Consider the following 25,322-nt stretch of genomic DNA (forward strand, 5'->3'; position numbering starts at 1 on the left):
CTCATGGTTTTTGACCACAATTAACATAAATACGTTTAGCATCTCCAGCTTCCACGCACAGCCTGCAAGCCACTGAGGCGGACCTTTGGAAAATCTACATTTTAAAAAGTCTAACAAATCCATTTAAAGTGGAACTGACAGCGTTTTAGCAACATTAAATATTATTTGAAAAAATTCATATACACCTCCAGGAAGAGATATGACACTTTAAAAACAAATTCTGACAAGTCAGCACTTAGATATGGTTATTTTCAAGTTTTCATAAATTCATAGAATGTTTGGGAATGACGTTCTAAGGCATTCTATAGCAATATAGTGGGACAACGGCCGTGCGTTTGGACAATTGATAGACACTGAGGTAAATTGAATCTAATAAAAACATGTCTTGTCCAGGACCGGAGTCAACACAGACCGAGGCGCCATAGCCATTTGTCAAACGGGCCTGCCGTCATTCACTTTGAACTGGACTGTGTTTACAGGCAGTTGGGCCTGACATCATTCACTATGAACTGGACTGTGTTTACAGGCAGTAGGACCTGCCATCAGTAGCAACAGCCTGACTTTAGATCATTAGAATTCATTCACCTGAAAAATCCACCTGAATTGATTTCTGCAAATATGTCAACATTACGGGAGTCCTCTTACATTTGGGAACTTTACAGTCCTATTGATCATACAACCATGAAAAGGTAGGCTCTCTCCCCCTCAGTTATGCAACAACAACAACAAGATCAACAACTAATGCTAGAGAGAGATGAGCTAGAAATCTCTCTCAAACTTTGTCAGCTAGCTGGCCGTCAAAATCACACTGATAAACAAGGGGGAATAGTAGCCTGCTCGTCATTCTGCAGCTCGCCTGCCAATGCATTCTAGTCCCAAACCATGTTTTGACAACTGAATGGGAACTTGCCTGCTTGCCCGCCCATTTGATCAATGCCAAATACATTTGATTGACAACTAAGAGACACAAACAGTGCATTCAGTGCAACAGTATTCAGACAAATCAAATCAAATCAAATCAATTTTTATTTGTCACATACACATGGTTAGCAGATGTTAATGCGAGTGTAGCGAAATGCTTGTGCTTCTAGTTCCGACAATGCAGTAATAACGAGCAAGTAATCTAACTAACAATTCCAAAAAAAACTACTGTCATACACAGTGTAAGGGGATAAAGAATATGTACATAAGGATATATGAATGAGTGATGGTACAGAGCAGCATAGGCAAGATACAGTAGATGATATCGAGTACAGTATATACATATGAGATAAGTATGTAAACCAAGTGGCATAGTTAAAGTGGCTAGTGATACATGTATTACATAAGGATGCAGTCGATGATATAGCTTGTTAGATTACAGCCTTATTCTAAAAATGTATTCAATTGTATTTTCACCCATCAATCTACACACAATACCCCATAATGACATCACAATACCCCATAATGACATCACAATACCCCATAATGACATCACAAAACCCCATAATGACATCACAATACCCCTTAATGACAAAGCAAAAACAGGTTTTTAGACATTTTTGCAAATCTATTTAATATATAAAACTGAAATATAAAATTTACATAAGTATTCAGACCCTTTACTCAGTACTTTGTTGAAACACCTTTGGCAGCGATTACAACCTTGAGTCTTCTTGGGTATGACACTACAAGCTTGGCACACTTGTATTTGTGGAGTTTCTCCCATTCTTCTCTGCAGATCCTCTCAACCTCTGTCAGGTTGGATGGGGAGCATTGCTGCACAGCTATTTTCAGGTCTCTCCAGAGATGTTTGATAAGGTTCAAATCCGGGCTCTGGCTGGGCCACTCAAGTACATTCAGAAACTTGTCTTGGCTGTGTGCTTAGGGTCGTTGTCCTGTTGGACGGTGAACCTTCACCCCAGTCTGAGGTCCTGAGCACTCTTGAGCAGGTTGTCATCAAAGATCTCTCTGTACTTTGCTCAATTCATCTTTCCCTCGATCCTGACTAGTCTCCCAGTCCCTGCCACTGAAAAACATCCCCACAGCATGATGCTGCCACCACCATGCTTCACCGTAGGGATGGTACCATGTTTCCTCCAGGCGTGACACTTGGCATTCAGGCCAAAGAGTTCAATCTTGGTTTCATCAGACCAGAGAGTCTTGTTTCTCATGGTCTGAGAGTCCTTTAGGTGCCATTTGGCAAACCCCAAGCGGGCTGTCTTGTGCCATTCTACCATAAAGCCCTGATTGGTGGAGTGCTGCAGAGATTGTCCTTCTGGAAGTTTCTCCCATCTCCACAGAGGAACTCTGGAGCTCTGTCAGAGTGAACATCGGGTTCTTGGTCATCTCCCTGACCAAGGCCCTTCTCCCCTGATTGCTCAGTTTGGCCGGGCGTCCAGCTCTATGAAGAGTCTTGGTGGTTCCAAACTTCTTCCATTTAATGATGGAGGCCACTGTGTTCTTAGGGAACTTCAATGCTGCAGAAATGTTTTGGTACACTTTCCCAGATCTGTACCTCGACACAATCCTGTCTCTGAGCTCTACTGATGATAAGGGAATTTATATGTTTAAAGATAATGATTAAATTCCACCTGAAACCCAACTATTAGGGATTATAGTTTATGTAGCATGTATAAGGAATAATTCAAGTATTAAACGTAAGTCCAACTAGGTTCAGAAGAGACCTGTGAGGGAGAGAAATGTGTGTGTATGTGTGTGCCTAAGAAAATACAGAGAACAGTTCAACTGTGTTTGACCCGACCTGGCTAGAACTCTGAGAAACTTATGATAGGACAGGGAGTCCTTCTCAAGGTTCCTCTAATCTCGGGGGAATGGAACTGTGGGCTGGGTAGTGATAAACAGTGGTGAGAACTATGGAGAAGGATACAACTCACCTACTGTTCGTGTGTATGTATGTGTGTAGGATACCTACTGTTCGTGTGTATGTATGTGTGTAGGATATCTACTGTTATAAAATGGATGTCTTTGTATAATGGACTTCAGAGCGCTCTCGTGAATAAACATTCTGACTATTGTAAGCTGGGACTTGTCTGTTTCATTCAACCAGAATCTTACAAACTCTGGGTTGCAGACTGAGTAGATTAATTTAAGTTTATGAACATTGGAAAAAGGGAAGGGGTCTGAATACTTTCCGAATGCACTGTATGCTAACTGTGGATAACAGTCGTTCAAGTTCAGCATAGCTAGTAAGCAAAGCGATTCACATTTCTTGCTAGCTAACCAAATGACACCTGCATCTCTACTTGTAGCCACTGAAACAAATATATGAGGGGGAAAAGTCTGTTACTCACCCACTCCTCCAATGACATGACATTCTTCCAGCAGCTAGCTAATGTGCTGTGTTTTAAACTTGCTAAATAAAAAGCTAGCTACATAAATAGATACGCTGTACCCCAGGGGTGTCAAACTCAATCAGTGCACAGGCCATATTAAATGCATGGATCACCGGTACAGATGAATGCAGCTCAGCTGTATGGTGCACTCTAAATGTCTTGTAGTAGAGTAGCCAGCCCAGGCTACTGCTCTAATGTTGCTTTAACAGACCTAAATGTCTTGTAGTAGAGTAGCCAGCCCAGGCTACTGCTCTAATGTTGCTTTAACAGACCTAAATGTCTTGTAGTAGAGTAGCCAGCCCAGGCTACTGCTCTATTGTTGCTTTAACAGAACTCTGCTTTGCATGGTATGATGTTGCAGGTTTATTTTTTGGGGGTTATTATGCTTGTTGTCAAGCTTTAAAAACCGAAGCCAGACTGCAACATATTAGTGGCCTACTGTAAAATACTGTCAGTTCCATTTAATATACCGTCACAATAAATCCAATATTTTTACATTTTTTTTTTTTTAGGTCTAAAGAAACATTCTTATATGAAGAAAATGCAGCCTATTTCAGAAGAACAGAATAGCGTATTCGGAGTCGTCCTTATGCTAGGCCCTGTTCTGGCTATGCCATACGGCTGTGGGCACCCATCAGACTATTCTTAATTTAATATTGTCTTTAAATATACTAAATAATATATGTGTGAAATTAGTTTTGATTTAGAATGGGACATTATCATGCACTTGTCGGGAACAGGGGCAGAGGGAACAGGGGCAGGGGGAACAGGGGCAGGGGGAACAGGGGCAGGGGGAACAGGGGCAGGGGGAAAACAGGGGCAGGGGGAACAGGGGCAGGGGGAACAGGGGCAGGGGGAACAGGGGCAGGGGGAACAGGGGCAGGGGGAAAACAGGGGCAGGGGGAACAGGGGCAGGGGGAACAGGGGCAGGGGGAACAGGGGCAGGGGAACAGGGGCAGGGGGAACAGGGGCAGGGGGAACAGGGGCAGGGGGAACAGGGGCAGGGGGAACAGGGGCAGGGGGGGAACAGGGGCAGGGGGAACAGGGGCAGGGGGAACAGGGGCAGGGGGAACAGGGGCAGGGGGAACAGGGGCAGGGGGAACAGGGGCAGGGGGAACAGGGGCAGGGGGAACAGGGGCAGAGGGAACAGGGGCAGGGGGAAACAGGGGCAGGGGGACAGGGGCAGGGGGAACAGGGGCAGGGGGAACAGGGGCAGGGGGAACAGGGGCAGGGGGAAAACAGATAGCAAACGGAGGATGCTTTTCCCCTGGTTCATTTTCATGCCAGCTAGGTACGCTATACTCCTGTTGTAAAGACAAGCAACGGGTTTAATTAAGAAAGTTGAGAAACATATCTAGTATATAGCCAATTCTATAGAAAGATGATGGATCCTCCTCTTTTTAGTAGAGGCCTTTAAATCTCTGTTTTCTCACTCAATTGAAATGTGGTGCCATATAGGATTACTTATTTCATTCCAACCAGCTACGAAGAGCTGGCTATTGCTGTGCAACAGGTGATCCTAGTCCGGCTCAAACTCTGAATTCTCATGAAGTGTTTGATTCGATTTTCGAATGCATTTGCATTGATGTCAGAGTGATTAGACAGACAATAGATTGCTGAGTACCGCCATTAGCGACTCCAAACAGTTAGCAAGTTTGGTTGGATAATAATTACCACCAGAGGCATTAGAGCTCAGTTTTGGAGAAGCCTGATTTCTGTGACCAAGTCATGTGGAATTTGACTGCGATTATGACTTGTAACAGCCGGTGTGGTAATATGGTCTCCTTAACAGCCGGTGTGGTGGTGATATCGTCTCCTTAACAGCCGGTGTGATGGTAATATGGTCTCCTTAACAGCCAGCGTGGTGGTGATATGGTCTCCTTAACAGCCGGTGTGGTGGTGATATCGTCTCCTTAACAGCCGGGGTGATGGTAATATGGTCTCCTTAACAGCTCTAATGACAATAGCATATCACAGAAACATTCCCCCCCAAAATTGTGAAATATATTGACCATATGGAGTAAGAAGTAAAGACAGTGAAAAGAGGAGCTCTCACCACGCAGCTGTGCTCTCTCTCTCTCTCTCTCTCTCTCTCTCTCTCTCTCACCACACATATGTGCTCTCTCTCTCTCTCTCTCTCCACACAGCTGTGCTCTCTCTCTCTCTCTCTCTCTCTCACCACACAGATGTGCTCTCTCTCTCTCAAACAAATAAATAAACATAAATATGGGTTGTATTTACAATGGTGTTTGTTCTTCACTGGTTGCCCTTTTCTTGTGGCAACACATCTTCCTGCTGTGATGGCATACTGGTATTTCACTGTGGGAGTTTATCAAAATTGGCTTTGTTTTCAAATTCTTTGTGGGTCTGTGTAATCTCAGGGAAACATGTGTCTATAATATATACATTTAGCAGGAGGTTAGGAAGTGCAGATCAGTTTCCACCTCATTTTGTGGGCAGTGTGCACATAGCCTGTCTTCTCTTGAAAGCCAGCTCTGCCTACCTTTCTCAATAGCAAGGTTATGCTCACTGAGACTGTACATTTAAAAAAAAACTTTATTTAACTAGGCAAGTCAGTTAAGAACAAATTCTTATTTTCAATGGCGGCCTAGGAACAGTGGGTTAACTGCCTGTTCAGGCGCAGAACGACAGATTTGTACCTTGTCAGCTCGGGACCTTCCGGTTACTAGTCCAAAGCTCCAACCACTAGGCTACCACCAGGTTTTCTGCCACTGTGTACTCTCTGTTTAGGGCCAGTCAGAGTGGTCAGGTTTTCTGACACTGTGTCCTCTCTGTTTAGGGCCAGTCAGAGTGGTCATGTTTTCTGACACTGTGTCCTCTCTGTTTAGGGCCAGTCAGAGTGGTCAGGTTTTCTGACACTGTGTCCTCTCTGTTTAGGGCCAGTCAGAGTGGTCAGGTTTTCTGACACTGTGTCCTCTCTGTTTAGGGCCAGTCAGAGTGGTCAGGTTTTCTGACACTGTGTCCTCTCTGTTTAGGGTCAGTCAGAGTGGTCAGGTTTTCTGACACTGTGTCCTCTCTGTTTAGGGCCAGTCAGAGTGGTCAGGTTTTCTGACACTGTGTCCTCTCTGTTTAGGGCCAGTCACAGTGGTCAGGTTTTCTGACACTGTGTACTCTCTGTTTAGGGCCAAATAGCATTCTACTAAAATATAATTACTTGACACAATGGAAAGAATTTACTAAAAAACAGAGCAATGATTTGGTTGGGTCTAATTGTGTTGCTGTCCTGGGGCTCTGTGGGGTCTGTTTGTGTTTGTGAACAGAGCCACAGGACCAGCTTGCTTATGGGACTCTTCTCCAGGTTCATCTCTCTGTAGGTGATGGCCCAATTTGGTGTTTGTCCCATTTTGTGAATTATTAGTTGGTGTGCGGACCCCAGACCTCACAACCATAAATGGCAATGGGCTCTATGACTGATTCAAGTATTTTTTCCTAATTGGTATGTTACATTGTATGTTCCTTTTGATGGCATAGAATGCCCTTCTTGGTTAGGGTTGTCTCTCAGATCGTTCACAGCTTTGTGGAAGTTACCTACCTCCAACACCACTTTCCATCAATATGCATAACAGACCCTCATGCCAAATTGAGTCGAAGGCTTTTTTGAAATCAACTTTCCCTTTGTTTTGGTTTGTTTGATTGTCAATTAGGGTGTGCTGGGTGAATACGTGGTCTGTTGTATGATAATTTTGAGAAATTTGACATTTGCTCAGTACATTGTTTTCACTGAGGAAATGTACGAGTCTGCTGTTAATGATAATGCAGAGGATTTTCCCAAGGTTGCTGTTGACCCATTTCCCCCGGTAGTTACGGGGGTCAAATTTGTCTCCACTTTGTGGATTGGGGTGATCAGTCCTTGGTTCCAAATATTGGGGAAGATGCCAGAGCTGAGGATGATGTTAAAGAGTTTCAGTTTAGCCAATTGGAATTGGTATGTCTCTGATCTCATAGCTGTGCAACCTCTCTTTCGCCTCACCTCATAGCTGTGCTCATCAGAACACAGTTTCCCCAGGGAGATCTGGGTCTTGACCCTGCGGACAGCACACTCCTTATCAGACAGGCCGTCTGACTGGGTGTTGATGTCGATGGGGATGTCAGGTGTGTGGGATAGCAGCTCATCCAGGTGGTCCTCCTGAGAGGCTGAAAGGAGCTCCAGGGGTCCGCTGTGGGAGCGGTCACTGGTGTTACCCTCCTCTTCCTCAGATACAGACAGGTTCTCTGAGCTGAAGGTGGAGTAGGACTGGAACGACCTCATACAGCGGTGTGGTCTGGGGAGGGGAGGGAGGGGGAGGAGTGAGAGAGGAGAGGGAGAAATAGGAGAGAGAGAGAGGAGAGGGAGAGATAAAGGAGGGGGAGGAGTGAGAGAGGAGAGGGAGAAATAGGAGAGAGAGAGAGGAGAGGGAGAAATAGAGGAGGGGGACGAGACAAGGAGGAAAGAGAGGAGAGAGAGGAGAGGGAGAAATGGGAGAGATAGAGGAGAGGGAGAGAGAGCGGAGAGAGAGGAGAGGGAGAGATAGGAGAGAGAGAGGAGAGGGAGGAGTGAGAGAGGAGAGGGAGAAATAGGAGAGATAGAGGAGAGGGAGAGAGAGCGGAGAGAGTTAATGTGTGAGTAAAAGACAACTGTTAGATAGTAATCAATCCAGTAGTATTTGTATATGTCAGCTGGTAAAACCCATTAGAGGAGGACATGAATAGCTGAGGAGCAGCGATGAATATTACGGTAACGATTCATATGAGGAGCAGCTTCTCACCTCTGTCTCCGTGGAAACTCCACCTCACTGTCCACCTCCCCCTCCTCCTCCTCTGACGACTCATCACCAGCCTGAGAGACGAGACATTACAGACAGTTAGACATTATAACGGCTGCTGGCCAGCCTTCTTCACAGACTAGCACTTTAAAAAACAGTCAGCCGGGTGAATGAACTGGGCTACAGAGGAACCACTTCATCCCCTTTAAGACAGTCAGCAGTGTGAATGAACTGGGCTACAGAGGAACCACTTCATCCCCTTTAAGACAGTCAGCAGTGTGAATGAACTGGGCTACAGAGGAACCACTTCATCTCCTTTAAGACAGTCAGCAGTGTGAATGAACTGGGCTACAGAGGAACCACTTCATCCCCTTTAACACAGTCAGCAGTGTGAATGAACTGGGCTACAGAGGAACCACTTCACCCCCCCATCCACATCGATGGAACAGTAGTGGAGAGGGTAGCAAGTTTTAAGTTCCTCGGCATACACATCACAGACAAACTGAATTGGTCCACTCACACAGACAGCATCGTGAGGAAGGTGCAGCAGCGCCTCTTCAACCTCAGGAGGCTGAAGAAATTTGGCTTGTCACCAAAAGCACTCACAAACTTCTACAGATGCACAATCGAGAGCATCCTGGCGGGCTGTATCACCGCCTGGTATGGCAACTGCACCGCCCTCAACCGTAAGGCTCTCCAGAGGGTAGTGAGGTCTGCACAACGCATCACCGGGGCAAACTACCTGCCCTCCAGGACACCTACACCACCCGATGCTACAGGAAGGCCATAAAGATCATCAAGGACATCAACCACCCGAGCCACTGCCTGTTCACCCCGCTGCCATCCAGAAGGCGAGGTCAGTACAGGTGCATCAAAGCTGGGACCGAGAGACTGAAAAACAGCTTCTATCTCAAGGCCATCAGACTGTTAAACAGCCACCACTAACATTGAGTGGCTACTGCCAACACACTGTCAATGACACTGACTCTACTCCAGCCACTTTAATCATGGGAATTGATGGGAAATGATGTAAATATATCACTAGCCACTTTAAACAATGCTACCTTATATAATGTTACTTACCCTACATTGTTCATCTCATATGCATACGTTGATACTGTACTCTATATCATCGACTGCATCCTTATGTAATACATGTATCACTAGCCACTTTAACTATGCCACTTGGTTTACATACTTATCTCATATGTATATACTGTACTCGATATCATCTACTGTATCTTGCCTATGCTGCTCTGTACCATCACTCATTCATATATCCTTATGTACATATTCTTTATCCCCTTACACTGTGTATGACAGTAGTTTTTTTTGGAATTGTTAGTTAGATTACTTGCTCGTTATTACTGCATTGTCGGAACTAGAAGCACAAGCATTTCGCTACACTCGCATTAACATCTGCTAACCATGTGTATGTGACAAATAAAATTTGATTTGATTTGATTTGATTTGATTTGATCCCCTTTAAGACAGTCAGCAGTGTGAATGAACTGGGCTACAGAGGAACCACTTCATCCCCTTTAAGACAGTCAGCCGGGTGAATGAACTGGGCTACAGAGGAACCACTTCATCCCCTTTAAGACAGTCAGCAGTGTGAATGAACTGGGCTACAGAGGAACCACTTCATCCCCTCTAAGACAGTCAGCAGTGTGAATGAACTGGGCCACAGAGGAACCACTTCATCCCCTTTAAGACAGTCAGCAGTGTGAATGAACTGGGCTACAGAGGAACCACTTCATCCCCTTTAAGACAGTCAGCAGTGTGAATGAACTGGGCTACAGAGGAACCACTTCATCCCCACTAAGACAGTCAGCAGTGTGAATGAACTGGGCCACAGAGGAACCACTTCATCCCCTTTAAGACAGTCAGCAGTGTGAATGAACTGGGCTACAGAGGAACCACTTCATCCCCTTTAAGACAGTCAGCAGTGTGAATGAACTGGGCTACAGAGGAACCACTTCATCCCCTTTAAGACAGTCAGCAGTGTGAATGAACTGGGCCACAGAGGAACCACTTCATCCCCTTTAAGACAGTCAGCAGTGTGAATGAACTGGGCCACTTCAGAGGAACCACTTCATCCCCTTTAAGACAGTCAGCAGTGTGAATGAACTGGGCTACAGAGGAACCACTTCATCCCCTTTAAGACAGTCAGCAGTGTGAATGAACTGGGCTACAGAGGAACCACTTCATCCCCTTTAAGACAGTCAGCAGTGTGAATGAACTGGGCTACAGAGGAACCACTTCATCCCCTTTAAGACAGTCAGTTTAAGACAGTCAGCAGTGAATGAACTGGGCTACAGAGGAACCACTTCATCCCCTTTAAGACAGTCAGCCGTGTGAATGAACTGGGCTACAGAGGAACCACTTCATCCCCTTTAAGACAGTCAGCTGTGTGAATGAACTGGGCTACAGAGGAACCACTTCATCCCCTTTAAGACAGTCAGCCGTGTGAATGAACTGGGCTACAGAGGAACCACTTCATCCCCTTTAAGACAGTCAGCAGTGTGAATGAACTGGGCTACAGAGGAACCACTTCATCCCCTTTAAGACAGTCAGCCGTGTGAATGAACTGGGCTACAGAGGAACCACTTCATCCCCTTTAAGACAGTCAGCCGGGTGAATGAACTGGGCTACAGAGGAACCACTTCATCCCCTTTAAGACAGTCAGCAGTGTGAATGAACTGGGCTACAGAGGAACCACTTCATCCCCTTTAAGACAGTCAGCCGGGTGAATGAACTGGGCTACAGAGGAACCACTTCATCCCCTTTAAGACAGTCAGCAGTGTGAATGAACTGGGCTACAGAGGAACCACTTCATCCCATTTAAGACAGTCAGCCGTGTGAATGAACTGGGCTACAGAGGAACCACTTCATCCCCTTTAAGACAGTCAGCAGTGTGAATGAACTGGGCCACAGAGGAACCACTTCATCCCCTTTAAGACAGTCAGCCGGGTGAATGAACTGGGCTACAGAGGAACCACTTCATCCCCTTTAAGACAGTCAGCCGTGTGAATGAACTGGGCCACAGAGGAACCACTTCTCAGCATTTATACTAATAACGGTATGTATTTGATGCTCCCAGAAACAGGTAAAACTCCTCTCTCTCTCTCTCTCTCTCTCTCTCACCTTCCTGTGGGGCCTGAGGTTGCGTGGGAGGCCAGCTCCAGAGGGTAAGCTGCTCTTCCGAGCTGTATCCTGCTTGTCCTGCTGCTCTCCCTCTGCCGTGGGGTCAGGTACTCTGGACAGGGAGGGGGACGAGCCCTCACAGGTGGACAGCAGGGAGTAGTGTGGCAGCACTGGGTGGCTGCGGGCCGGGGGGGTCTCCTGGCAGTGCAGGCAGCCTGGGAAGGGGTGTGCCTGGCAGCAGGGGCACAGTGTCCCACCCCTCCCCCCGGGGCCTGACACAGAGATGCTGCGCTGGCGTGAGTCTGACACCACGGCCGTAGAGATGAGGTCAGGGCTGGTGCCGGACAGGCGGCGTTGGAGGTGGTCTGTCTGGGGGCTCCGCAGGGCCGCGGCTGGGCCGAAGTAACGCAGGTTGTTGGCACAGTTGACCACCGCTTCCTCTCTGTTCTTCAGGGGCAGCAGAGGGCCCTGTGGTGGGGGGTGGTGGTGGTGCTCGTAGTGATCTTGGACAGCACGCCCGGTGGCAGGATGATGGTAGTGCTGCTTCCCTAGAGGTTGGTGCTGGTAGTGGTCTTCGAGGGGTTGTTGCTCCTCCGTAGCCACCGCCCCCGGCCCGGTCTTCAGGACCCCGGGGAAGTCGCTGTGGGAACCCTTGCTGTTGGCACGGCGGTGCCGAGGCTTGCTGCGGTACCTCTGCTTGCCAGGTGGTGTGGAAACCTTGGGGCTGGTAGAGTGGGGCGAGGGAGATGGGAGCACCTCCACACTGGGGATACCTTCGGAACGCAGCAGGTCCGGCCTTGAGGGGTCAGAGGTTAAAGGTCAGGGTGTGGTGTCAGTAGTAGAATACTAACACTGCTTCTAAAACAATACAAACATTCTCGCCAAGGAACATGGTACGAGGGAGGAGTAAACATACATGCCCCGTCTTTAATAAAGCTCTGACCTCTTCACAGGGGGTATCCCAGTCTTGTGGGAAATGCAGCCTTTCTTCTTGATGAATTTCTCCACGGCGTTGGGCCTGACGATGGGCCGCACCAGGTGGGAACGCTTGTAGTTACCTGGATACTTCTTCTCCACAGCCAACTCTCTCCTACGGGGGGGTGGGGGGGGGGGTTTAGTAATGTCACACTGATGACTATTGACAGATTACTAGCCTAAGTATTAGTCTGTCATGTCACCCAGAGGGCAGAAACAGACTAACAGACTCTTATTATTACTACAGCTGTCAAAATTAACACCTTAAAACCTCTTAAGGATGGGACCCTTTTTTTCAATTTCCTCCTGAAATGACATTCCCAAATCTAACTGCCTGTAGCTCAGGACCTAAAATGACATTCCCAAATCTAACTGCCTGTAGCTCAGGCCCTGAAGCAAGGATATGCATATTCTTCATACCATTTGAAAGGAAACACTTAGAAGTTTGTGAAAGTGTGAAATTAATGTAGGAGGGTAGAACACATGAGATCTGGTAAAAGATAATACAAAAAAAAACATGCACTTGGTTTTTCCATCATTTTTGAATGGAAGAGGCCATTATATCCATCTGTATGTGTGTGCATAGTGCGTATGTTATTGTGTGTGAATGCATGTGTCTGTGTGTGTATATTGCGTATGTTATTGTGTGTGAATGCATGTGTATGTGCCTATATTTATGTTGCTTCAGTCCCCGCTGTTCCATAAGGTGTACTGTTATCAAATTTTACTGCTTGAATTAGTTATTTGATGTGGAATAGAGTTCCATGTAGTCATGGCTCTATGTAGTACTGTGGAATAGAGTTCCATGTAGTCATGGCTCTATGTAGTACTGTGGAATAGAGTTCCATGTAGTCATGGCTCTATGTAGTACTGTGCACCTCCCATAGTCTGTTCTGGACTTGGGGACTATGAAGAGTCCTCTTGTGGCATGTCTTGTAGGGTAGTCATGGGTGTCTGAGCTGTGTGCCAGTAGTTTAGACAGACAGCTCTGTGTATTCAACATGTCAATACCTCTCATAAATACAAGTACTGATGAAGTCAATCTCTCCTCCACTTTGAGCCAGGAGAGATTGACATGCATATTATTAATATTAGATCTCTGTGTACATCCAACGGCCAGCCTTTTTGTGGCACCTGACCACACGACTGAACAGTAGTCCAAGTGGGACAAAACTAGGGCCTGTAGGACCTGCCTTGTTTATAGTGTTGTTAAGAAGGTAGAAACTAGGGCCTGTAGGACCTGCCTTGTTGATAGTGCTGTTAAGAAGGTAGTAACTAGGGCCTGTAGGACCTGCCTTGTTGATAGTGCTGTTAAGAAGGTAGTAACTAGGGCCTGTAGGACCTGCCTTGTTGATAGTGCTGTTAAGAAGGTAGAAACTAGGGCCTGTAGGACCTGCCTTGTTGATAGTGTTGTTAAGAAGGTAGAAACTAGGGCCTGTAGGACCTGCCTTGTTGATAGTGTTGTTAAGAAGGTAGAAACTAGGGCCTGTAGGACCTGCCTTGTTGATAGTGTTGTTAAGAAGGTAGAAACTAGGGCCTGTAGGACCTGCCTTGTTTATAGTGTTGTTAAGAAGGTAGAAACTAGGACCTGTAGGACCTGCCTTGTTGATAGTGTTGTTAAGAAGGTATAGCAGCACTTTATCATGGACAGACTTCTCCTCACCTTAGCTACTGTTGTATCAATGTGTTTTGACCATGACAGTTTACAATCCAGGGTTACTCCAAGCAGTTTAGTCTTCTCAACTTGCTCAATTTGCACATTATTCATTACAAGGTTTAGTTGAGGTTTAGGGTTTGGTGAATGATTTGTCCCAAATACAATGCTTTCAGTTTAAGAAATATTTAGGGCTAACTTATTCCTTACCACTTTGAAATTAACTGCAGCTATTTGTTAAGTGTTCGTCATTTCAGTCCCGGTAGTAACTGACATGTATGGTGTTGAGTCATCCACATACATAGACACACTGGCTTTACTGAAATCCAGTGGCATGTCGTTAGTAAAAATTGAAAAAAGTAAAGGGCCTAGACAGCTGCCCTGGGGAATTCCTGATTCTACCTGGATTATGTTGGAGAGGCTTCCATTAATGAACACCCTCTGTGTTCTGTTAAACAGGTAACTCTTTATCCACATTATAGCAGGGGGTGTAAAGCCATAACACATACATTTTTCCAGCAGCAGACTATGATCGATAATAGCAAAAGCCACACTAAACTCCCAATCTTTTTATCATCAATTTCTCTCAGCCAATCATCAGTTATATGTGTAAGTGCTGTGCTGGCTGAATGTCTTTCCCTTTAAGCCTGAGGGTACACACTTTCTAGTGGCCTTAAATTGAAGATATGGCAAATAGGAGTGGCAATATCGTCCGCTATTATCCTCAGTAATTTTCCATCCAAGTTGTCAGACCCATGTGGCTTGTCATTGTTGATAGACAATCATTTTTTCACCTCTTCCACACTCACTTTACGGAATTTAAAATTCCATTGCTTGTCTTTCAGAATTTTGTCAGATATTCTTGGATGTGTAGTGTCAGCGTTTGTTGCTTACATGTCATGCCTAAATTTGATAATCTTGCCAATAAAAACACATTAAAGTAGTTGGCAATATCAGTGGGTTTTGTGATGAGTGAGCTATCTGATTCAATGAATGATGGAGCTGAGTTTGCCTTTTTTCCTAAATTTAATTTAAGGTGTTCCAAACATTTTACCATCATTCTTTGTCATTTATCTTTGTTTCATAGTGTAGTTTCTTCTTTTTATTCAGTTTAGTCACATGATTTCTCAATTTGCAGTACGTTTGCCAATTGGTTGTGCAGCCAGACTTATTTGCCATTCCTTTTGCCTCATCCATCTCATTTTGAGATCCAAGATGGCGTAGCAGTAAGTCGTCCTGTCGCGTCGTGTCCCTTGTATATATCGTTTCTTTTTCGTTTTTTTTACATATTTTTCTTCGCATATCTCTTTAAAAACATTTAAATGCTAAACCTAAGCTTCCAAATACTCTCCTGCAACCCGCCTCACCCAATGTAGCTATTTTTCCTAAAGTATTTATATTTACTTCGGAACCGGAACCCCTCAACTAAAGCTAGCCAGCTAACCACCAGCTATGCTAGCGGTCTTCAGCTAACCGGTCATCAGCTAAGCTAACCTTTAGCTCGGAAAGCTCTCGCCAGTTCGAACAACGCGACTCTAACCAGAGCATAACGGACCTATTTATTTTTCATCCCCGGATTCATCCCCGGATTCCCACCGCAAACGGAACATTTTTCAGCTGGATCTTCACAACTAGCTATCTAGCTAAACCGCAACCCCGGATGATTACTCCTGGCTAGCGCTTCCACCCACTTAGCGTGAAGCTAGCCCGGCCAGCGCACCTGTACTACCACCGTAGCATACTCCTGGGCTACAATACCCGGGCCCACGACCGGTCTATCGATGTCACCGCATGAAGAGGAATAAACAGACTCACCCCATCGCGACGTCCCCCAAAGGCCAACTCTCTAGCCCTCGCTATCTCCCTGCTTGCTAAACTCGGCCTGCTAACTGCTAGCTTGTCTAGCCCCGGTCCGCTAACTGCTACCTTGTTTAGCCCGGGCCTACGAACTGTTAGCTTGTTAGCACAGGCCTGCTAACCGTCTGAATCGCCGCGTCCCAAACACTCACCGGACCCATATTTACTTTCTATCTCTTCTTGATTTTTAATCTGTTTATACCTTTCCGGAAACCTGCCTCACCCAATGTGATACGGAATCGCTATTATTTGTAATTTTTAGAACATACTCAAGAACCTCCAGAAGCTAACCAGCTAACTAGCTACAAGCTATTTAGTCATTGTTAACTTTTTTTCAACCTGGATAACACTCGCCAGTCCAGCTTCCCTGCCCCATCCACCGCTGCCCCCTGGACACTGATCTCTTGGCTACATAGCTGATGCACTCTGAACTGGCCATTAATCACGGTACTCCATTCTGCTTGTTTATGTTTTATCTGTCGGCCCCGTTGCCTAGTAAACGCCATTTTACCTGCTGTTGTAGTGCTAGCTGATTAGCTGTTGTCTCACCTACTGTTTTAGCTAGCTTTCCCAATTCAACACCTGTGATTACTGTATGCCTCGCTGTATGTCTCTCTCAAATGTCAATATGCCTTGTATACTGTTGCTCAGGTTAGTTATCATTGTTCTAGTTCACAATGGAGCCCCTAGTTCTACTCTTCATACCCCTGATAACTCCTTTGTCCCACCTCCCACACGGTGACCTCACCCATTACAACCAGCATGTCCAGAGATACAACCTCTCTCATCATCACCCAGTGCCTGGGCTTACCTCCGCTGTACCCGCACCCCACCATACCCCTGTCTGCGCATTATGCCCTGAATATATTCTACCATGCCCAGAAACCTGCTCCTCTTATTCTCTGTCCCCAACGCTCTAGGCGACCAGTTTTGATAGCCTTTAGCCGCACCCTCATACTACTCCTTCTCTGTTCCGCGGGTGATGTGGAGGTAAACCCAGGCCCTGCATGTCCCCAGGCACCCTCATTTGTTGACTTCTGTGATCGAAAAAGCCTTGGTTTCATGCATGTCAACATCAGAAGCCTCCTCCCTAAGTTTGTTTTACTCACTGCTCTAGCACACTCTGCTAACCCTGATGTCCTTGCTGTGTCTGAATCCTGGCTCAGGAAGGCCACCAAAAATTCAGAGATTTCCATACCCAACTATAACATCTTCCGTCAAGATAGAACTGCCAAAGGGGGAGGAGTTGCAGTCTACTGCAGAGATAGCCTGCAAAGTAATGTCATACTTTCCAGGTCCAAACCCAAACAGTTTGAACTACTAATTTTGAAAATTACTCTCTCCAGAAATAAGTCTCTCACTGTTGCCGCCTGCTACCGACCCCCCTCAGCTCCCAGCTGTGCCCTGGACACCATTTGTGAATTGATCGCCCCCCCATCTAGCCTCAGAGTTTGTTCTGTTAGGTGACCTAAACTGGGATATGCTTAACACCCCGCCAGTCCTACAATCTAAGCTAGATGCCCTCAATCTCACACAAATCATCAAGGAACCCACCAGGTACAACCCTAACTCTGTAAACAAGGGCACCCTCATAGACGTCATCCTGACCAACTGGCCCTCCAAATACACCTCCGCTGTCTTCAACCAGGATCTCAGCGATCACTGCCTCATTGCCTGTATCTGCTACGGAGCCGCAGTCAAACGACCACCCCTCATCACTGTCAAACGCTCCCTAAAACACTTCTGTGAGCAGGCCTTTCTAATCGACCTGGCCCGGGTATCCTGGAAGGACATTGACCTCATCCCGTCAGTTGAGGATGCCTGGTCATTCTTTAAAAGTAACTTCCTCACCATTTTAGATAAGCATGCTCCGTTTAAAAAATGCAGAACTAAGAACAGATACAGTCCTTGGTTCACCCCAGACCTGACTGCCCTCGACCAGCACAAAAACATCCTGTGGCGGACTGCAATAGCATCGAATAGTCCCCGTGATATGCAACTGTTCAGGGAAGTCCGGAACCAATACACGCAGTCAGTCAGGAAAGCTAAGGCCAGCTTCTTCAGGCAGAGGTTTGTATCCTGTAGCTCCAACTCCAAAAAGTTCTGGGACACTGTGAAGTCCATGGAGAACAAAAGCACCTCCTCCCAGCTGCCCACTGCACTGAGGCTAGGTAACACGGTCACCACCGATAAATCCATGATTATCGAAAACTTCAACAAGCATTTCTCAACGGCTGGCCATGCCTTCCTCCTGGCTACTCCAACCTCGGCCAACAGCTCCGCCCCCCCGGCAGCTCCTCGCCCAAGCCTCTCCAGGTTCTCCTTTACCCAAATCCAGATAGCAGATGTTCTGAAAGAGCTGCAAAACCTGGACCCGTACAAATCAGCTGGGCTTGACAATCTGGACCCCCTATTTCTGAAACTATCCGCCGCCATTGTCGCAACCCCTATTACCAGCCTGTTCAACCTATCTTTCATATCGTCTGAGATCCCCAAGGATTGGAAAGCTGCCGCAGTCATCCCCCTCTTCAAAGGGGGAGACACCCTGGACCCAAACTGTTACAGACCTATATCCATCCTGCCCTGCCTATCTAAGGTCTTCGAAAACCAAGTCAACAAACAGGTCACTGACCATCTCGAATCCCACCGTACCTTCTCCGCTGTGCAATCTGGTTTCCGAGCCGGTCACGGGTGCACCTCAGCCACACTCAAGGTACTAAACGATATCATAACCGCCATCGATAAAAGACAGTACTGTGCAGCCGTCTTCATTGACCTTGCCAAGGCTTTCGACTCTGTCAATCACCATATTCTTATCGGCAGACTCAGTAGCCTCGGTTTTTCGGATGACAGCCTTGCCTGGTTCACCAATTACTTTGCAGACAGAGTTCAGTGTGTCAAATCGGAGGGCATGCTGTCCGGTCCTCTGGCAGTCTCTATGGGGTGCCACAGGGTTCAATTCTCGGGCCGACTCTTTTCTCTGTATATATCAATGATGTTGCTCTTGCTGCGGGCGATTCCCTGATCCACCTCTACGCAGACGACACCATTCTATATACTTTCGGCCCGTCATTGGACACTGTGCTATCTAACCTCCAAACAAGCTTCAATGCCATACAACACTCCTTCCGTGGCCTCCAACTGCTCTTAAACGCTAGTAAAACCAAATGCATGCTTTTCAACCGATCGCTGCCTGCACCCGCATGCCCGACTAGCATCACCACCCTGGATGGTTCCGACCTTGAATATGTGGACATCTATAAGTACCTAGGTGTCTGGCTAGACTGCAAACTCTCCTTCCAGACTCATATCAAACATCTCCAATCGAAAATCAAATCAAGAGTCGGCTTTCTATTCCCGCAACAAAGCCTCCTTCATTCACGCCGCCAAGCTTACCCTAGTAAAACTGACTATCCTACCGATCCTCGACTTCGGCGATGTCATCTACAAAATGGCTTCCAACACTCTACTCAGCAAACTGGATGCAGTCTATCACAGTGCCATCCGTTTTGTCACTAAAGCACCTTATACCACCTACCACTGCGACCTGTATGCTCTAGTCGGCTGGCCCTCGTTACATATTCGTCGCCAGACCCACTGGCTCCAGGTCATCTACAAGTCCATGCTAGGTAAAGCTCCGCCTTATCTCAGTTCACTGGTCACGATGGCAACACCCATCCGTAGCACGCTCTCCAGCAGGTGTATCTCACTGATCATCCCTAAAGCCAACACCTCATTTGGCCGCCTTTCGTTCCAGTACTCTGCTGCCTGTGACTGGAACGAATTGCAAAAATCGCTGAAGTTGGAGACTTTTATCTCCCTCACCAGCTTCAAACATCAGCTATCTGAGCAGCTAACCGATCGCTGCAGCTGTACATAGTCTATTGGTAAATAGCCCACCCATTTTCACCTACCTCATCCCCATACTGTTTTTATTTATTTACTTTTCTGCTCTTTTGCACACCAATATCTCTACCTGTACATGACCATCTGATCATTTATCACTCCAGTGTTAATCTGCAAAATTGTAATTATTCGCCTACGTCCTCATGCCTTTTGCACACATTGTATATAGACTCCCCCCTTTGTTTTCTACTGTGTTATTGACTTGTTAATTGTTTATTCCATGTGTAACTCTGTGTTGTCTGCTCACACTGCTATGCTTTATCTTGGCCAGGTCGCAGTTGCAAATGAGAACTTGTCCTCAACTAGCCTACCTGGTTAAATAAAGGTGAAATAAAAAAAATTAAAAACCATCAACATTTTAAATTCTCATCAATCCAAGGGGATTTAACAGTTTTTACAGTCATTTTCTTAATGGGTGCTTATTAGTAACTGGAATAAGCAATTTCATAAATTTGTCAAGTGCAACGTCTGTTTGCTCCTCATTATCCACCTCGTACCAACAGATATTCTTTACATCATCAACATGAATCACTACAAAACTTCTTGTATGATCTCTTATACACTATATTAGGCCCAGCCTTTGGAACTTTGGTTTTCCTAGATATGGCTACTATAGCTAATTTCTGCAGTAAAGATGTGATCGATACATGTTGATAATCTCATTCCTGTGCTGTTTGTAACTACCCTGGTAGTTGACTGATGACCTGAACCAGGTTGCAGGCTCTGGTTACAGGTGGAAGCTTTTTCTTGAGTGGGCAGCTTGATGAAAGCCAGTCAGTATTTAAATCACCCAGAAAATATACCTCCAGGTTGATTGCTGTATACAAAAGCTGTAGGATCAGCAGAGATATTCAGGGCAATTAGAGGGACATAAATTAAGGTTACTTACATTGTGTCTTCCAACGCCCCTAGGATAATGTACATTTGCTGAAGCCTTATGACAACTCAGGGACACAATGGTAGGGATTAACTGAGCTGGGCTTGAGTCATTGATAAGTCACTGTCTCAACGCAGCCTTATAATGCTGTGAAAGGATCGAGGAACCCGAATGATTTGGGTGGATCCCATCCTCCTTATAAAACATGTTTTGTTGCCAAAAGGTATCGAAATTGCCAACAAAAGTTACACCCATTGAGCTGCAATAATCACGTAGTCAGTTGTGAAGAGAAAGAATCCTGCTAAAGCATTCAATGCCACGATTCAGAGAGGATACAGGGCCAGATATGATGGGTCTTTTATTAGTGTCAAGCAGAGAGTGAATCAGCTCTTTAAAATTCAGTTTCAACTGTTCAGAGCTGCTCTTCATGAAGTCATTAAAACCCACATGGACGAGGATAGAATCAATGTCCTGGTGTAGTACATTCAGGAGCAGCTTAGCAATGTCATTAAAACCCACATGGACTAGGATAGAATCGATGTCCATATCATGACGTAGTACATTCGGGAGCAGCTTAGTAATGCCATTTACTCGAGCTCCAGGATAGAAAATGGTTTTTGCACTGGGAACGGTCCCATTTCTTACCAAAATCCTCGCTGGCGAGAAAGACAAGGAAATCAATCCACTCCCATGCGTCACAGGATTCAGAGAAGCCTTTATGGATGTGCGAAAGACGGGATAACTTGAGCCCGTTGCTCCCAGCACCTGGTGCAGGCCTCCGACAGTTTTTAAATTTTTGTCTTTATTTAATTAGGCAAGTCAGTTAAGAACAAATTCTTAGTTTCAATGACGGCCTAGGAACAGTGGATTAACTGCCTTGTTCAGGGGCAGAACCTTGTCGAGTACCTTGTCAGCTCAGGGATTTAAACTTGCAACCTTACGGTTATTAGCCCTTAATAACTAACCACTAGGCTACCACTAGGCTACTAGGCTAATTACTAACCACTAGGCTACCTGCCACCCCGAAAATGAATCCAGAGCAGGGACAGAAGGTTACCGACATTGACTTCCAAACCGTAGGAGTTGCAGTGTGGCCGCAGACACAGGTACTCCCAGTGACGAAGGTGCAGGTAGATCAGGCTCCAGGATGGCAAAACTATTAGTTTGTTGGCCTCTCGTTGGGAGTGTAGACTGCTTTGCGGGAGGCTGCTGTCTTCGGCTTCCACGGCTCGTGACATGCGACCATCTTTGATTGCCATGGTCCTCTTGCTGTGCTCCTTCAACTCCACTATCAGATGGGGGAGCTCCGGGCAACACTGGCCAGAGATGGCCAGAGATGCACCCAACAAGCGCGAACGGCGTCCAGACACCTGCGTAGAAAAGGTAAACACGCCACTCTTCGTTTTCCAGTTTCTTACGTAGGCTGGCGACCTGCGTGATCAAGGAAGACACATCAAGCCTATAATCCTCGGCAAGCAAACAATTGCGGCATTGGAAAACTCTGAGTGATCCGGATTGTCCCAAAAGAAAGTCTAGTAGCTCCTAAGGCGCTGGAACCATTCATTTATTTCTCCAGACAGAGGGCAGCAAAACTCATCCGGTACCAACTTCGTTAGCTTGCAGCTTAGTGTCTCGGTTAAGCAGTATTCTAGGACAAGAAATAGTGGTCCTAGCAGTTAAAAGCAAACCGTGTCGCGGAATCCATGCAAAAACAAGTTTGGTATTTATATTCAACGAATATTGGTTATGTTTCAGTAAAATATAACAAATTAAGTGTTTCCAGCATACAGTGTTCAGCTGCACCTGCTGATGACGTAACTTGTGCATATCGCCTTGTTCTTCCTAGTTCTGACCCTCCTGTTCTTCCTAGTTCTGACCCTCCTGTTCTTCCTAGTTCTGACCCTCCTGTTCTTCCTGGTTCTGACCCTCCTGTTCTTCCTGGTTCTGACCCTCCTGTTCTTCCTGGTTCTGACCCTCCTGTTCTTCCTAGTTCTGACCTTCCTGTTCTTCCTGGTTCTGACCCTCCTGTTCTTCCTGGTTCTGACCCTCCTGTTCTTCCTGGTTCTGACCCTCCTGTTCTTCCTGGTTCTGACCCTCCTGTTCTTCCTGGTTCTGACCCTCCTGTTCTTCCTAGTTCTGACCCTCCTGTTCTTCCTAGTTCTGACCCTCCTGTTCTTCCTGGTTCTGACCCTCCTGTTCTTCCTGGTTCTGACCCTCCTGTTCTTCCTAGTTCTGACCTTCCTGTTCTTCCTAGTTCTGACCCTCCTGTTCTTCCTAGTTCTGACCTTCCTGTTCTTCCTAGTTCTGACCTTCCTGTTCTTCCTAGTTCTGACCCTCCTGTTCTTCCTAGTTCTGACCCTCCTGTTCTTCCTGGTTCTGACCCTCCTGTTCTTCCTGGTTCTGACCCTCCTGTTCTTCCTAGTTCTGACCTTCCTGTTCTTCCTAGTTCTGACCCTCCTGTTCTTCCTGGTTCTGACCCTCCTGTTCTTCCTGGTTCTGACCCTCCTGTTCTTCCTGGTTCTGACCCTCCTGTTCTTCCTGGTTCTGACCCTCCTGTTCTTCCTGGTTCTGACCCTCCTGTTCTTCCTGGTTCTGACCCTCCTGTTCTTCCTAGTTCTGACCAGAGAAACAGAGATTGCATTTAGCAGTCACTTCTTCTAAACCTGAAAAGGGACAACTTCTACATGTTATGCAGCTAAAACAGCCAAATATATCCAAATTGGACTTTGGTAAAAACATTGTGGGCCTGTTACAATATATCAATCGTGACAGATTTGACTAATTTCAACTGAGGTAGATCAGAGTTTGTTGAATGTGTTCCAGTCTGGTCAATGGAACGTCTCCATGGACTCCTTTACCACATCGATGTAGTAGGATACAGGTTCCATTCTATACGTACTTGATGAGCTCCTTCTCACGGACCTCCAGCTGTAACATGATGGCACTCAGCTCCATGTAGAGGTTGTTAGCTCTCTCCAACTTCCTCTCGTAGTGCTCCCTGATGTCCAGGGCATGTCTAGAGAGAGAGACAGGACACTCAATACACATCTATCTACAGTTGAAGTCGGAAGTTTACATACACTTAGGTTGGAGTCATTAAAACTTGTTTTTCAACCACTCCACACATTTCTTGTTAACTAACTATAGCTTTGGCAAGTCGGTTAGGACTTCTACTTACTAAGTCATTTTCCCAACAATTGTTTACAGACAAACCGCTCAGGAAGGAGACGCGTTCTGCCGCTTTGGTGCGAAAAGTGCAAATAAATCCCAGAACAACAGCAAAGGACCTTGTGAAGATACTGGAGGAAACAGGTACAAAAGTATCTATATCCACAGTAAAATGACTCCTATATCGACATAACCTGAAAGGCCGCTCAGCAAGGAAGAAGCCACTGCTCAAAAACCGCCATAAAAAAGCCAGACTACGGTTTGCAACTTCACATGGGGACAAAGATACTTAAATGTCCTCTGGTCTGATGAAACAAAAATAGAACTGTTTGGCCATAATGACCATTGTTATGTTTGGAGGAAAAAGGGAGAGGCTTGCAAGCTGAAGAACACCAGCCCAACCATGAAGCACGAGGGGTGGCAGCATCATGTTGTGGGGGTGCTTTGCTGCAGGAGGGTCTGGTGCACTTCACAAAATAGATGGCATCATGAGGTAGGAAAATTATGTGGATATATTGAAGCAACATCTCAAGACATCAGTCAGGAAGTTAAAGTTTGGTCGCAAATGGGTCTTCCAAATGGACAATGACCCCAAGCATAATTCCAAAGTTGTGGCAAAATGGCTTAAGGACAACAAAGTCAAGGTATTGGAGTGGCCATCACAAAGCCCGGACCTCAATCCCATAGAAAATGTGTGAGCACAACTGAAAAAACATGTGCGAGCAAGGAGGCCTACAAACCTGACTCAGTTACACCAGCTCTGTCAGGAGGAATGGGCCAACATTCACCCAAATTATTGTGGGAAGCTTGTGGAAGGCTATCTGAAACGTTTGACCCAAGTTAAACAATTTAAAGGCAATGCTACCAAATACTAATTGAGAGTATGTAAACTTCTGACCCACTGGGAATGTGAGGAAAGAAAGAAAAGCTGAAATAAATCATTTTCTCTACTATTATTCTGACATTTCACATTCTTAAAATAAGTGGTGATCCTAACTGACCTAAAACAGGGCATTTTTACTAGGATTAAATGTCAGGAATTGTAAAAAACTGAGTATAAATGTATTTGGTTAAGGTGTATGGAAACTTCCTGACTTCACCTGTATATACAAACTCTCTCTCTCCTACCTGAGTTCATCCCTCCTGCGTTTGATCAGCTCCTCATCCAGTCGGTGGATGCAGGTTCCTTCAGACTTGATCTTCTCAAAGTGTTTCCTCACCTCCTCCCTCCACTCAGACTGACACAGGAGGAACAGGACACACAGGGTTACATATCACTACAGGGTGGCTATAGCTTAGAATGGTCTATAAGGACAGGTATGCTAGGGGATATGAATGGTCTATAAGGACAGGTATGCTAGGGGATTAGAATGGTCTATAAGGACAGGTATGCTAGGGGATATGAATGGTCTATAAGGACAGGTATGCTAGGGGATTAGAATGGTCTATAAGGACAGGTATGCTAGGGGATATGAATGGTCTATAAGGACAGGTATGCTAGGGGATTAGAATGGTCTATAAGGACAGGTATGCTAGGGGATAAGAATGGTCTATAAGGACAGGTATGCTAGGGGATATGAATGGTCTATAAGGACAGGTATGCTAGGGGCTTAGAATGGTCTATAAGGACAGGTATGCTA

General features: G+C 46.0%; 1 protein-coding gene across 1 annotated transcript in view; it reads right to left on the bottom strand.

Annotated features, from left to right (window-relative positions):
• The window catches only part of si:ch211-45c16.2 (mitogen-activated protein kinase kinase kinase 13), a 125,983-nt gene that overhangs the window by 5,060 nt on the left and 95,601 nt on the right, over nt 1-25,322 (bottom strand). The window contains exons 8-13 of the mRNA XM_042306845.1: nt 24,811-24,920; nt 23,414-23,530; nt 12,189-12,335; nt 11,246-12,041; nt 8,102-8,172; nt 7,327-7,618 (exon numbers count right to left, since the gene is read on the bottom strand). Coding sequence (XP_042162779.1) covers nt 7,327-7,618; nt 8,102-8,172; nt 11,246-12,041; nt 12,189-12,335; nt 23,414-23,530; nt 24,811-24,920 — 1,533 coding nt within the window. The remainder of the gene's footprint in view (nt 1-7,326; nt 7,619-8,101; nt 8,173-11,245; nt 12,042-12,188; nt 12,336-23,413; nt 23,531-24,810; nt 24,921-25,322) is intronic.

This window comes from Oncorhynchus tshawytscha, linkage group LG26 (assembly GCF_018296145.1).
Source record: "Oncorhynchus tshawytscha isolate Ot180627B linkage group LG26, Otsh_v2.0, whole genome shotgun sequence".
Classification (NCBI taxonomy): Eukaryota; Metazoa; Chordata; class Actinopteri; order Salmoniformes; family Salmonidae; genus Oncorhynchus; species Oncorhynchus tshawytscha.